The 14,079-nt window shown below is 38.6% G+C and overlaps 1 protein-coding gene across 3 annotated transcripts in view; it reads right to left on the minus strand.

The window, feature by feature from the left end:
* The window catches only part of SRBD1 (S1 RNA binding domain 1), a 280,304-nt gene that overhangs the window by 247,859 nt on the left and 18,366 nt on the right, over positions 1-14,079 (minus strand). For all 3 annotated transcript variants that reach the window (XR_013164245.1, XM_077134136.1, XM_077134138.1), the window contains exon 4: positions 10,831-11,217. Coding sequence is in view for 2 of the 3 variants with exons in the window: in XM_077134136.1 (XP_076990251.1) it covers positions 10,831-11,217 (387 nt within the window). In the remaining variant the exon portion in view is untranslated. The remainder of the gene's footprint in view (positions 1-10,830; positions 11,218-14,079) is intronic.

Below are 14,079 nucleotides of genomic sequence, written 5' to 3' on the forward strand. Positions count from 1 at the left end.
CTGAACATGGCAAGAGAAAAGAAATATGTTTTGTACAGGGTGTCAGCCCCCAAAAAACTGAGTGCCAATTCCTCATAACATACCATGGATGCAAGAAGGTAGTGGGATGAATATGTAACACACTGAAGGAAAACAGCTAACAACCAAGAATTTTATATTCAGAAAGAATGTCTTTCAAAATTGAGTGAGTAAAATATGCCCAGATTTTTTCAAAAGCTGAAGGAATTCATCACTAGACCTGCCCTATAAGCAGTGATAAAGGGAGTTCTTTCAATTACAAGGAAAGGACACTAAATAGTGGAAGGAAGCAGCATACAGAAATAAAGTTTTGTGATAAAAGTAACCATATAGGTAAATTATACATGCAATTATTACTGTATTCTGTTTTTTGGTATCTAATTCCACTTTTCATCTCTTATAAGTACTAAAATGAAAATGCATAAAAAGTAATAATACATCTATAGTTTGGAATATATAATGTGTAAAGATATCATTTGTACCAAGTATTACAAAAACATGGAGGCAAGAAGGGATATAGGAACAGTATTTGTGCATGTTATGGAAATTAAGTTAGTTTCAAATCAAGCATGATTGCTCTTGATTAAGGATATTAAATTTAAGTTCCATGATAACCACAAAAAAAAAATCTGAAAAATATATACAGAAGGAAACAAGAAGGAACTCAAAATGGTACACTACAAAAAATCAAATAAATATGAGTTCTGCAATATCAGTAGTTACTTTAAATGTAAACAGATTAAATGCTCCAGTCAAAAGGCAGAGGGTGACAGAATGGATAAAAAAGAAGTATGATTCATCTCTATGAGGTTATAAAAGATTTACCTTAAATTTAAAGACACAAGCAGGTTGAAAGTAAAAAAATAAAAAATATATATACCATGAAAATAGTAACCAAAAAAAACCCGGTGCTATACTAACATCAGATAAAACAGACTTTAAGTCAAAAACTGTTATAAGAGACAAAGATCACTATATACTGATAAAGTGATCACTCCAACAAAAGACTTAACAATTAGAAATATATACACACCTAACAGCAGAATCCAGAAATATAAGAAGCCAATATTGAGATCTGAAGGGAAAAACAAATGATTCTGCATGAATAGGAGGAAATGTCAATAACTACTTTCCTTGTAAGGAAATACAAGATTTGAACAATACTATAAACCAACTATAATTAGCAGATATATATACAACATAGCACCCAAAAGCAGAAGAATGCAGATTCTTCTCTAGCGTACACGGGTCATTCTCCAGGATAAACCAGATGTTACATCACAAAACAAATCTCAGTACACTGAAAAACATTAAAATCATACTACATATCTTCTCTGACCACACTGGAAAGAAGTTGGAGTCAATAACAGAGGAAGTATTGGAAAACTCACACAGATGTGGAAATTAAACAAAACATGCTTCAACAATCAATGGGTCAAAGAAGAAATTACAAGGAAAATTAGAAAATATCTTGAGGTGAATGAAAACAAGATATTTAGTTGGAACAAACTAAATTCAAAGAGCAGAAAGAAATAAATAACAAAGATTGGAGCAGAGATAAAATGAAAGAGAATATAAAAATAATAGAGAGGATCAAAGAAACCAAAAGATGGTTCTTTGAAAACATCAATAAAAGCAACAGACCTTTAGCTAGACAGACACAGAAAGAAAAGAAAGAGGATGCAAATAACTAAAACCTGAAATGGAAGGTAGGTCATTGCTACCAATTTCACAGAAATAAAATTATAAGAGGATACCATGAACAACTAAATGCCAACAAATTAGATAACCTAAATAAAATGGGCAAATTTGTAGAAACACAAACTACCAACACTGACTCAATAAGAAACAGCTCTCCACAGACCAGTAACAAGTAAAGACATTGAATCGATAATCAAAATTTCCCAATAAAGGAAAGCCCAGGACCAGATGCCATTACTGGTGAATTTTACCAAACACTCCAAGAAGAATTAAAACTATCCTACTCAAATTCTTTCAAAAAACTGAACTCCTTCTATGAGGCCAACAACACCCTAATACCAAAGCCAGATAAAACACATTATAAGGAAAGAAAATTGCAGATGAAAATCTCCTATGAATATAGATGCAAAAATCCTCCACAAAATACTATCAACCCAAATCTAACAGGCCCTTAAAAGAATTATACACCATGATCCAGTGGGATTTATCCCAGTTATGCAAGGTTGGGTCAACATAATCAATCAATGTCATATACCATATTAATAGCTTGAAAGAAATAAAACACATGATCATCTCAATTGATGCAGAAAAAGGATTGGATAAAAGCCAGCACTTATTGATAAAATGGTCATCTAAACTGACTGAAAAAGCAATGGATTAAATCCAGCACTTTTTGATAAAACACTTAGAAAATCAGGACTAGAAGGAAACTTTCTCAAAATAATAAAGGGCATATATGGAAAGCCCACCACTAACATCATATTCAAAAGGGAAATCCTGAAAGCTTTCCATCTAAAATCAGGATAAGACAAGAATGCCACTATCTCCACCATTATTCAACACTGTATCGGAAGTTCTAGCCAGAGCAATTAGGCAAGAAAAATAGGTAAAAGGCCCCTGAACTGGAAAGAAAGGAGTAATTTGCAGATAATTGGTACTATATATATTAAAAGTACTGAAAAATCCACAACAAAGCTAACAGAGCTAATAAAGAAATCCTGCAATGAAACAACAAAAAGAGAAACAACCCAATTTAAAATTGGGCAAAAACCCTGAACAGACATTTCTCCAAAGAAGATAAACAAATGGCCAATAAGCACATGAAAAGATTAGCCATCAGGGAAATCAAATCAAAACCACAATGAGATACCATTTCACACCCACTAAAATGGTTACTATTAAAAAATGAAAAATAACAAGTGTTGAAGAGAATGTGGAGAAATAGGAACAGTCTTTCTTTGTTGGTGGGAATGTAAAATGCTACAACCTTTGTGGAAAAATTAGGTGAGTCATCAGAACGTTAACTACAGAATTTACCATCTTACCTGGCAATCCCACTTCTAGCTATATACACAAAAGAACTGAAAAGGGCACTTGAAGAAATATTTGCACACTTATGTTCATTTTCGCCTTATTTACAATTGCCAAAAGATGGAAGTAAACCAACTACCCATCAACAACTGGATAAACAAAATGTGATATGTGCAAACAAAGGAATATTATTCATTCATAATAAAGAATGAAGTTCTGATATTTCTCCTTAAAACAAAACTACATATAACAGTCACCACTTTTAGGCCTCCAAATCACCAAAATTCTTTTGTAATAATTTAGTCAAACATTTATTAGTTCATATTATTTGCCAACTAACCAAATAAGCCAGTGATGATTAATCAAGACGTAAAAAATCAAGTTCCCTTTCCCAAGGAACTAACACACTAGCAAAGAAAGAATGAAATTAAGTAGTTAAAATGCAGTGTGATTTATATTCTGACAGAAGCATATACAGATTGTTTTTGAGAGTGCAGAAGAGATAGAAACATCTCATTCTACAGCAAGGGTAAAGTGATAAGAGAATGAAGGTATTTCCAGGCAGCTAAACAGAGAATAAGGATTCCAAGAAGAGAGAAGAGCATATCAAAAACCACTGATGAAAGCCACTGCACATTTCAGAAATTGCTAACTGTATAGGAGGTATTAAGAAGAGGTGAGAAATAGAAAGGTGACTGAGGCTAGACTGTGAATTCTATAGTTTGAACTTTAGCCTATACTTTATCCTTTACTGAATGTGAAGCCACTCCATGGTTGATCTGCTAATTGCGTGGCTTCAGCGCTTGAGTCAACTCCCTTGAGAACTCAAATTTTGAGAGTCAATGAAATCTGTGGACTAGAGCAGTAGTTCAAAAAGCGTGATCCCCATACCAATGGTATAAGTGTCATCAGAGAACTTGTTAAAAATGCAAACTCTTAAACCCCACTCTAGTTTCAACTGAAACAGAAATTTGGGGTGTGGGGTTCAGAAATCTGTGTTTTAAGAAGTCTTCTGAGTCGTTCTTATGCAAGCTCAAGTTTGGGAAACACTGGTTTAGAAAGGCTTCCCAAACTTAAATGGAATCAACTGGAAGAACTGTTAGCCAGTTCTGATACCATAGGACTAGGGAGGAGCCAGAAATCCTGCATTTCTAACCAGTTCCTACATGATGTCCAAACTGTTTTCTGTTAATTACACTGTATAGCTAGGGTTTAGAAGAAAGTATAAGGGAATCTAGTAAAAAGCAGCGGATCCAAAAACCATCTCAACCAGTACTAACAGTGTGACTTTGGGCAAGTCATGTCATTTCTCTGAGTTTCCTTCTCTATAAAACAGAGATAAATAATCCCCAGCCAAAGGTTAAAAGAATTTTTATAATGCTCAAATTAAATGACATAAATGAAAAGCACTCAAATAGAATTATGACTAATTAAGAGCAAGGACTCTGGGATCATACTACAAAGACTGAATCTTGACTCCATCACTTACCAGCTGTGTGACCTAAAGCAAGCCTTTCTCAAAAATTGTAAAACTGCTCACCTCTTCAAATTCTTATGCAGTTCATGATATTCATAACATCCTTTTTCAGAATTTCTCCAAAGAATCTGGGCAGATATTTTGCTGTTGCAGGTAATAAGCATATCACAGGCATACCACTGAATCTGGTCCTCATTCAAATGCTCCAAACCTTTCTGATTTTCTGACTTGGTATTATTGACTGTCATTCTTCTTAAGATCCCCACTACCCCAATATCTACCACTTTTCTCAACCATGTTTGGAAGCAGGAATACAGTTCTAAGACAAAATTATTTTCTCTCCTAAAGCTGCTCCTGTCGATGGGAGAATAAAACGTATAGAAAAGGAAATCCACATATACCACAGGAATTGTCTGTAAAAGTTAAGTCAAGGTTAAGAAGAATGACTGCATCTGGTTAAATTTTTTAAAAAATTAAAAAAAAAACACCCAAACAAGAAAATCCACACTTAATAGTTTCCCAGGTAACTTCCCTAAACCCACTTAGAAAATGTTGAGCTTATTAGTTGCCATCAGTGTTCAGAGAAGGTGGCAGCTATGGTAACCACCTCTTCTAGCACACAGGCAAGGAATGCTCAGATTCTCTGAGACTTGGGTTATTCCAGCTGTCAAAAATCACTTACAATGAGGAGAAAGAGAAAAATAAACTGCTTGGAAGTGAAAAGGAATATGAGTATACCAGTATCTTCCAAGTGAGCAAAAGGCCATAAAACAGTTTCAGGACCTTAAAATGAGATATGCAATATTCCAACACTGCAACAATGGATATTGTTGCTATTGGCTTATAAATAAAGCTTTTACTCTTCTGCTTTCCTTCTGTCACTCACCCTCTGGCAGTCGGGTGCCTGTCCCTCACCATACATATTTCCCTTCTCAAACTTACAGAAACTAAATTCTAGATACATTGAGTCAATTCTTAGTACATTTTTAACAGTCGGATGGCTTCTCTTTAGCTCTCAACTACACAAACAGATATGTTTTCTGTTTATTCTAATCCTAACCTTAAATGATATATGGATTATCATGAATTTAAAAAATTTAAATTTTTTTGTGTTATGTTTATTTCTAATAACCCATCATGATGATGAACAAATAAAAGGATGTAATGGTAAGTATCTGGTACAGAACATAACCCATGGTAAGCACATTTATAAATAAATGGCAAATATTATTAATCCCTGTCAATTAAAGAATTGCACTCAAATACCTAAAGGTATTATTGCAGTGATTAAAAAGAAAAGAAACCTTGCAAATCTTTGTTAAAGAGAAACTAATCTTGAGCTAAATTAAAAATTCACATTTTAAAGCTGGACACTTTAAAAAAGTGAGGTAGACACTTTCAGATGGCCCACAAACACCCTCCTTTTCCTGGAGAAACAGTTGGCAAATATCAGATATGTTGGGATGGTTTTTTGGATGGATAAGGGGAAGATTTTGGAGGAATTGTGAAGAGAATGATGGAAAAGTCCTGGAGTGCTTGAAGAGCCTGTTGGTGTAAACAGAACCACTGCTCATCTGGACAAAAGAAACAAACCAGAGTTTGCAGAGTGAGAACCATGGAAGATCGGGTCTAAAGCCAAGAAACCTCGGCCAGGGGAGTGGACCCACCCATCTACATGGAGAGGGTGAGTTTGCCCTGAGGACAGAGGATGAGTCTCCCATCTTGTTGCAGTGAAAGAGCTGTGCCACCTCAGGCCTTTGAGAAGGTATAGCACGCTCCTTGGGGACTGGGGACAGCCTGGCTGCCACCACATGGAGGGGTTGAGCATGTGCCCCAGAAATAGCAGAGAGCCCAGGTATGGCCTCAGTGCCTAGAAAGAGTAGAGCCGAGAAAAACGTGGTCTCCTCAATGTCCCCAGAGGTTGATTCGGAAAGAGGAAGGCCACTGCATAGGCCCTAGGAAAGGGTGGGACTGCGATTTTCCAAAGCCGAAGGATAAATGACTTTTAGACTTTGAAATCCAATGGAGGTTGCCCTGCAGGTTTTCAGAACTGTTTGGATCTTGTGACTCTTGTGTTCCTTCCAATTTCTCCCTATGGAAATGAAAAGCTGTATCCTGTGACTGTCCTCCTTTGTATATTGGCACCAGATAACTTGTTTTGAGACTCATAGGTCCACAGCTAGAAGAGAATTTTTTGCACCTTAATATTGTTTAAGGTGATGTGTGTAGTTGTCAAGTTGGCAAGGGGTGGACATGTGGTAGTTAGATTCAGTTGTCAACTTGGCCAGGTGAAAGTGCCTAGATCTATTGCTGTGGACATGAGCCAATGGTGTATGAACCTCATCTGCTGCTGATGACATCTGCAGTTGGCTAGGAGGCATGCCTGCTGCAATGAAAGATGTTTGATTTAATTGGCTGGTGCTTAAATGAGAGAGCTTAAGTAGACTAGCCCAAGCTACTCAGCATACCTCATCTCAGCACTCGAAGCTCAGCCCTGGCCTTTGGAGATGCAGAAAGAAACCACCCCAGGGAAAGTTGTTGGAACCCAGAGGTCTGGAGAGAAGGCCAGCAGAGATCATCCTGTGCCTTCCCATGTGAGAAAGACCTCAGTTGAAAGTTAGCTGCCTTTCCTGTGAAGAAGTATACATTAACTAAATAAATCCCCTTTTATTAAAAGCCAATGTGCCTAGGGCGGGCCACAGTGGCTCAGCAGGCAGGAATGCTTGCCTGTGATGCCAGAGGACCCAGGTTCGCTTCCTGGTGCCTGCCCATGTAAAAAAAATAATAATAATAATAAGCCAATGTGTCTAGCTTGGTTGAACAACATAAGTACATGGAACCTTGGGTAGGACATGAGATTTCATTGGTTTGTCCATAGTGATGCCCCGATGAATCCCAGAGTGATTTGATCAGTGAGTGGAAAAGTACTTGCAAAGTCCCCTTCAGGGAATGGTGAGAATGGGGGAAAATTCAACCTCCCCAAGTTGAATTCTTGATATTCTCACAAGCAGTGTGGACAACCAAACCTATAGGCTAAGCCCCAAGTCTTGGAGTTTGTTCATATGAAACTTAGCCCCACAAAGGATAGGTCAAGCCTACTTAATATTAGGCCTAACAGTCACCCACAAGAGAACCTCTTTTGTTGCTCAGATGTGGCCTCTCTCTCCAGCCAACACAACAAGCAAACTCACCACCCTCCCCCTATCTATGTGGGACATGACTACCAGGGGTGTGGACCTTCCTGGCAACATGGGACAGAAATCCTAGAATGAGCTGAGACTCAGCATCAAGGGATTGAGAAAACCTTCTCGACCAAAAGGGGGAAGAGTGAAATGAGACAAAGTGTCAATGGCTGAAAGATTCCAAACACAGTCGAGAGGTTATCCTGGAGGTTATTCTTACACATTAAGTAAATACCACCTTGTTATCCAAGATGTAATGAAGAGGCTGGAGGGAACTGCCTGAAAATGTAGAACTGTGTTCCAGTAGCCATGTTTCTTAATGATGATTGTGTAATGGTATAGCTTTCACAATGTGACTGTGTGACTGTGAAAACCTTGTGTCTGATGCTCCTTTTACCTACTATATCAACGGAAGAGTAGAACATATGGAACAAAAATAAATAATAGGGGGAACAAATGCCAAAATAAATTTAGTTTGAAATGCTAGTGATCAATGAAAAGGAGGGGTAAGAAGTATGGTATATATAATTTTTTTTTCTGTTTCCATTTTATTTCTTTTTCTGTTGCCTTTTTATTTCTTTTTCTGAATAGATGCAAATGTTCTAAGAAATGATCATGATGATGAATATGCAACTGTGATGATATTGTGAATTACGGATTATATATGTAGAACAGAAAGATCATATGTTAAGAATGTTTGTGTTTTCTTTCTTGTAATAGATATTTTTTAATTTAAAAATTAATAAAAAAAATTTTTAAAAAGCCAATTTGTCTCTGGTGTGTTGCATTCTGGCAGCTAGCAAACTGAACACCTCCCCACCCCTCCACGCCCCTACATATAGAGCTATAGCCCAGGCAGCCATATTTCTACAATATGATGATGCCTCAGGCATTGGACCCTGCTGGGATTTCCCTGGAGAACAGGGGAGAAGGGGTACTGTGCAGGATTAAGAAATGACAAACACAAGAAGTTAGTTAGGTGGGGTCAGGCGACTCAAGCTCATCAAGAGCAAGAGCAAGAGCCCCGAATAAACTGACATCTACATATTTATTATGTTCTTACATAGGAATGTTTTAGGGAGTATAATCAAAGCAAGATTATTTTTGAACATCTGTCAAGCCTGCAAAGCTACAAAGTTTGTTTCCCAGCTCCTTGTCTCAGGAACCATTTATTTCTTATCAGAATGCTTTCTGTTGGGTCTCTTCAGGCTCCTGAGTCAGCTTCCGTGAGAGCATTTGCTTCAGCGGTTTTCTGCATCAGCCAAGCATGGTGGTCCTATGCTCATGCCTTCAGCCGACAGCCAATCACTCAAGCCTTCAAAGAGTTGTCTCCAACAGGACCTGCCCTAAACTCAGCCAACCAGATTCTCTTCCTAAAATTTGGAGTTGGGAATCAGAATTAGCAAGTCAGCCTGTTTAACAGGCTAAAACTAATGGCAAAGGAATTGGGGGGCTGTTATCTTCCACCCTCTGTAAAGAAACAGAGAAATCTGGTCTGCCAAGAGAAAAAATAACCCAGACGAAGCAGCAGAAGTAGGTGACCATGAGATTCCTGAGAGAGAAAACTGATAAGTGTATTCCCAAAATCCTCCTGGTTGTCCAATTTCTGGTTTGCATCCTTTGGGAGGCAACCACAGTATCCCTTGCATTTTTGAAAAGCTCCTCTATCTTTGGCAATAAATTCTTTTCCACTTTGGTTCAATGGAAGTAGGTTTCTATTACTTGAAACCAAAAGACAAATGGCTAAAGCAGGGCCATTTTCACCTCTTTCTCTGAACAAAGATTATGGGAAAGGAATGGGAAGAAAAGCGTCATAGAATAAATGACCCTTGACTTAACTTTGAATAACTTTTACTATAGCCAAGAGACCTCACGGTCCTGGAACTCTTCTCCCTCTCTCCTGCTCACTGTCAGCTACTAGAGGTGAATCTATGTCAATAACAGAAATAGGCATGTAAGTGCTAGTAAAGGAAGGGAGGGACATGGAACATGTTCACCTGCCCCTGTGGTTCTGGGATGGAACCAAGGAGTCTGCATTTTAGGTAAGCCTTCAGGGTGAAGCTGATGCAGGTGGTCCAGAACCACACTTTCAAAACATTTCCCTATAGGCCTAAATGAATAAAGAAGGCGATATAGAAAGGAGCATAATTATACTATTTCTTAAGAAATTTTGAACTCTTTAGTTCAGGAGCAAGAGTGAGATGAAAAGCTGTAAGGTAAAGTTCTATTCCTTAATGGGCTGGAGAAGAAAAATCATGATTTAAGAAAATAGGGGAGGTTTTACAAGTAGGTAGTTGAAAGAAAAGGTAGCATGGGTAAAAACAAGTTCCTCTGAAGAAAAAAGGTAACAGGCAATTCCAAACTGAAAAGAAATATTAGGATCCAGTAATGACTTTGGCCTCTTGAGCAATTCTTAGCAGGCAAAGGAGTATGTATCATAATCATCACAGAACAGCCAACAGGGAGGGAGGTCACTCCCAGTTACCCTGAGACACATGACATAAGTTTGAAAAGCTCCCAGAATACGATGGGGCAGATTAAAAAAAAAAGAAGGCTGAGAATAACTGTTCAAGAGTCACCCTTCAGGTCCTCTCTACCATCCCAAAAGCCAGGTGGAGAAATTGGAGGAAATCCAATTTTCCCTGTAGTAAGAGATATAATGCTGGCATCTCAAGTTGGAATTCTGATAGAATTTTTCTTCAGAAAGATGTTAGACTTTTTTCTTAGTACATTAAAACATAATACTAAGCATTAAATAGATGTATTAATTGGCCTATGACCTAATCACCTGTACTTCTTTTATGGAAAATATTATCTAAGTTTAAAGCAACAACTTAATGAACCTTGGCAGTCTCAATCAGTTGATACATTCTGTTTATATGGTGTATGGTCACTAAAACACCATGATAAAGATCTATCTTGACTAAAGTCACAGCTCTTAGCTGACGAATTGATGAATAGGCTATAATACAAAACAGGATACCCAGGAAAGGAACCAGCAGTCAAAGCCTCCAGGAAATCACTGGAAAATCTGAAAGAACTGAATACTCCCAACAGTTCTCTTAGGCAGTACAACCCCAAATCTAATAAAAAAGAAAGGAATCAAATCAACTAAGGTGACAAAAAAAAGCAAATTCATACCTGTACTATGTCCCAGTTCATTTCCACCTCCTCTTTAATACTGTTGGCATTTGCTGGAAATTTGACAGCCTGCCCCTGAGGACATGTTACAGTCTTCATTTTCTTTAAAGGGGACTGACCGAATGTAAAGTCATCTTCATTCTCCTCCTTTTTGCATATACCTTCCCACATGGTGCTGGTGGACGGTGTCTCTGTATTGTTATTTGTAATCTCTAAGTTGCAGACTTTGCTGGTTTCTTCATCAACTTTCAGCTTTTTGGTCCTCTGATCTGAAGGTGACTGAGGTGAACTTTTCCGTTTTGTCTTTGTTGTTTTCAGAGTCTGCACAGTATCCAATTCATGTTTTATGTCTTCCAAATCGACACCAGAAATAGCCACAGAGCTATTCTAAAAAATCATAAAAAGAATATAACAGAATTAGAAGATAAAAAACAATTTTCCTGGAATACTAACTCAGTAATAAGAAGGAATGAATTACTGATACAACTTGGATGAATCTCAAGGGATTTATGCTTTGCGAAAATAAAAAAGCCAATCTCAAAAGGTTGCATACTATATTATCGAATTTATATAACATTCCAGAAATGACAAAAGAGAGAACAGATTAGTGGTTTCCAGAGATTAAAGATGAGACTGGGGAGAGTAGTTATAGCTATCAAATGGAAACACAGCAGATCCTTATGGTGATGGACACACTAACTTACACATATAATAAAATTTCAGAGCACTAAATACACAAACGCACATACAACACACGCACAAATGAGAAAAGTAAAAAGGGAGAATTCTAAATAAGATCATTGGATTCTATCAATGTCAATATCCTAGTTGTGATACTACACTATAGTTCTGCAAGATGTCACCACTGTAGGAAACCACTGACTGTAAACGGAATCCCTCCATATTATTTCTTACAACCGCATGTAAAGCTACAATTATCTCAAAAAAAAAGGTTTGAGATTTAAAAATGAGTAAAGGCTATGTCTACAAATGTCAGAAAATAAGATTACAACTTGTAATCAAGACAGCTATCTGGGTCCTGGAGAAGATGGTGGCTTAGTAAGATGTGCGGATCTTAGTTCCTCCTCCAGAACAGCTACTAGGGGAGTAGAAATGATACAGAACAGCTCCGGGAGCCAGGACAGAGATCAAAAAGACAGCGTACCCCATCCTGGAACGGCTGACTGGCTGAGAGAACCCGCTTCGGTGAGATCACTGAGGGGCGTGGGCTTCCCCGGGCGGGGTGGCAAGCGGCCGGAGTCCCTCCCTTCCTCTTTTCCGGGCCAGCTGGGATAATTGGGCAGGCGGTCCCCTCAAGCCGCGGCAGCTGGCGCCCCCACCACGCGCGGCCCCCCGGACCAACTGAGAGAATTGGATCGGAAATCCCCAGGCCGCGGAGAACGGTGACCGGGGTGGGGGGGGGTCCCTTCCAAACACGTCACTCCCCGGTTGGGCTGGGAACGGTGCACTCTCCCGGGCCGCGGCGGCTGGCACCCTCCCACCACGCCTGGCGCCCCGGACCGACTAGGAAATTCAGACGGGTGCTCTCACGGGCTGCGGCGGCAGGCGACCCTCCCCGTGTACGGACCCCCGGGCCGGCTGGTACTCTTCCAAACCGCTTCGGCTGGCGAATATCCCCCACTGCGAGAGTTTTCCAAAGTTAAAGGACCCACAGCACCTTTTACTGGTGGGACCCACAGACAAACGTGTGCCACGAGCGCCACCTACTGGGCAGGATAAGAAAAACAGAACCCAGAGATTTCACAGAAAAATCTTTCAACCTGTTAGGTCCAACACCCAGGGAAATCTGACTAAATGCCCACACGCCAGCAGAAGATAACGGATTACGCTCAGAAAATTGAAAACATGGTCCAGTCAAAGGAACAAACCAATAGCTCAAATGAGATACAGGTGCTGAGACAACTAATTCTGAATATACGAACAGAAATGGAAAACCTCTTCAAAAACGAAATTGATAAATTGAGGGAGGACATGAAGAAGACATGGGCTGAACAAAAAGAAGAAATAGAAAAACTGAAAAAACAAATCAAAGAACTTATGGAAGTGAAGGATAAAGTAGAAAAGATGGAAAAAACAATGGATACCTACAATGATAGATTTAAAGAGATAGAAGATAGAATTAGTGATTTGAAGGATGGAACATCTGAATTTCAAAAAGAAACAGAAACTATCAGGAAAAGAATGGAAAAATTTGAACAGGGTATCAGAGAACTCAAGGACAATATGAACCGCACAAATATACGTGTTGTGGGTGTCCCAGAAGGAGAAGAGAAGGGAAAAGGAGGAGAAAAACTAATGGAAGAAATTATCACTGAAAATTTCCCAACTCTTATGAAAGACCTAAAATTACAGATCCAAGAAGTGCAGCGCACCCCAAAGAGATTAGACCCAAATAGGCGTTCTCCAAGACACTTACTAGTTAGAATGTCAGAGGTCAAAGAGAAAGAGAGGATCTTGAAAGCAGCAAGAGAAAAACAATCCATCACATACAAGGGAAACCCAATAAGACTATGTGTAGATTTCTCAGCAGAAACCATGGAAGCCAGAAGACAGTGGGATGATATATTTAAATTACTAAAAGAGAAAAACTGCCAACCAAGACTCCTATATCCAGCAAAATTGTCCTTCAAAAATGAGGGGGAAATTAAAACATTCTCAGACAAAAAGTCACTGAGAGAATTTGTGACCAACAGATCAGCTCTGCAAGAAATACTAAAGGGAGCACTAGAGTCAGATACGAAAAGACAGAAGAGAGAGGTATGGAGAAGAGTGTAGAAAGAAGGAAAGTCAGATATGATATATATAATACAAAAGGCAAAATGTTAGAGGAAAATATTATCCAAACAGTAATAACACTAAATGTTAATGGGCTGAATTCCCCAATCAAAAGACATAGACTGGCAGAGTGGATTAAAAAACAGGATCCTTCTATATGCTGTCTACAGGAAACACATCTTAGACCCAAAGATAAACACAGGTTGAAAGTGAAAGGTTGGGAAAAGATATTTCATGCAAATAACAACCAGAAAAGAGCAGGAGTAGCTATACTAATATCCAACAAATTAGACTTCAAATGTAAAACAGTTAAAAGAGACAAAGAAGGACACTATCTACTAATAAAAGGAACAATTAAACAAGAAGACATAACAATCATAAATATTTACGCACCGAACCAGAATGCCCCAAAATACGTGAGGAATACACTGCAAACACTGAAAAGGGAAATAG

The sequence above is a fragment of the Tamandua tetradactyla genome, chromosome 17 (genome assembly GCF_023851605.1).
Source record: "Tamandua tetradactyla isolate mTamTet1 chromosome 17, mTamTet1.pri, whole genome shotgun sequence".
NCBI lineage: Eukaryota > Metazoa > Chordata > Mammalia > Pilosa > Myrmecophagidae > Tamandua > Tamandua tetradactyla.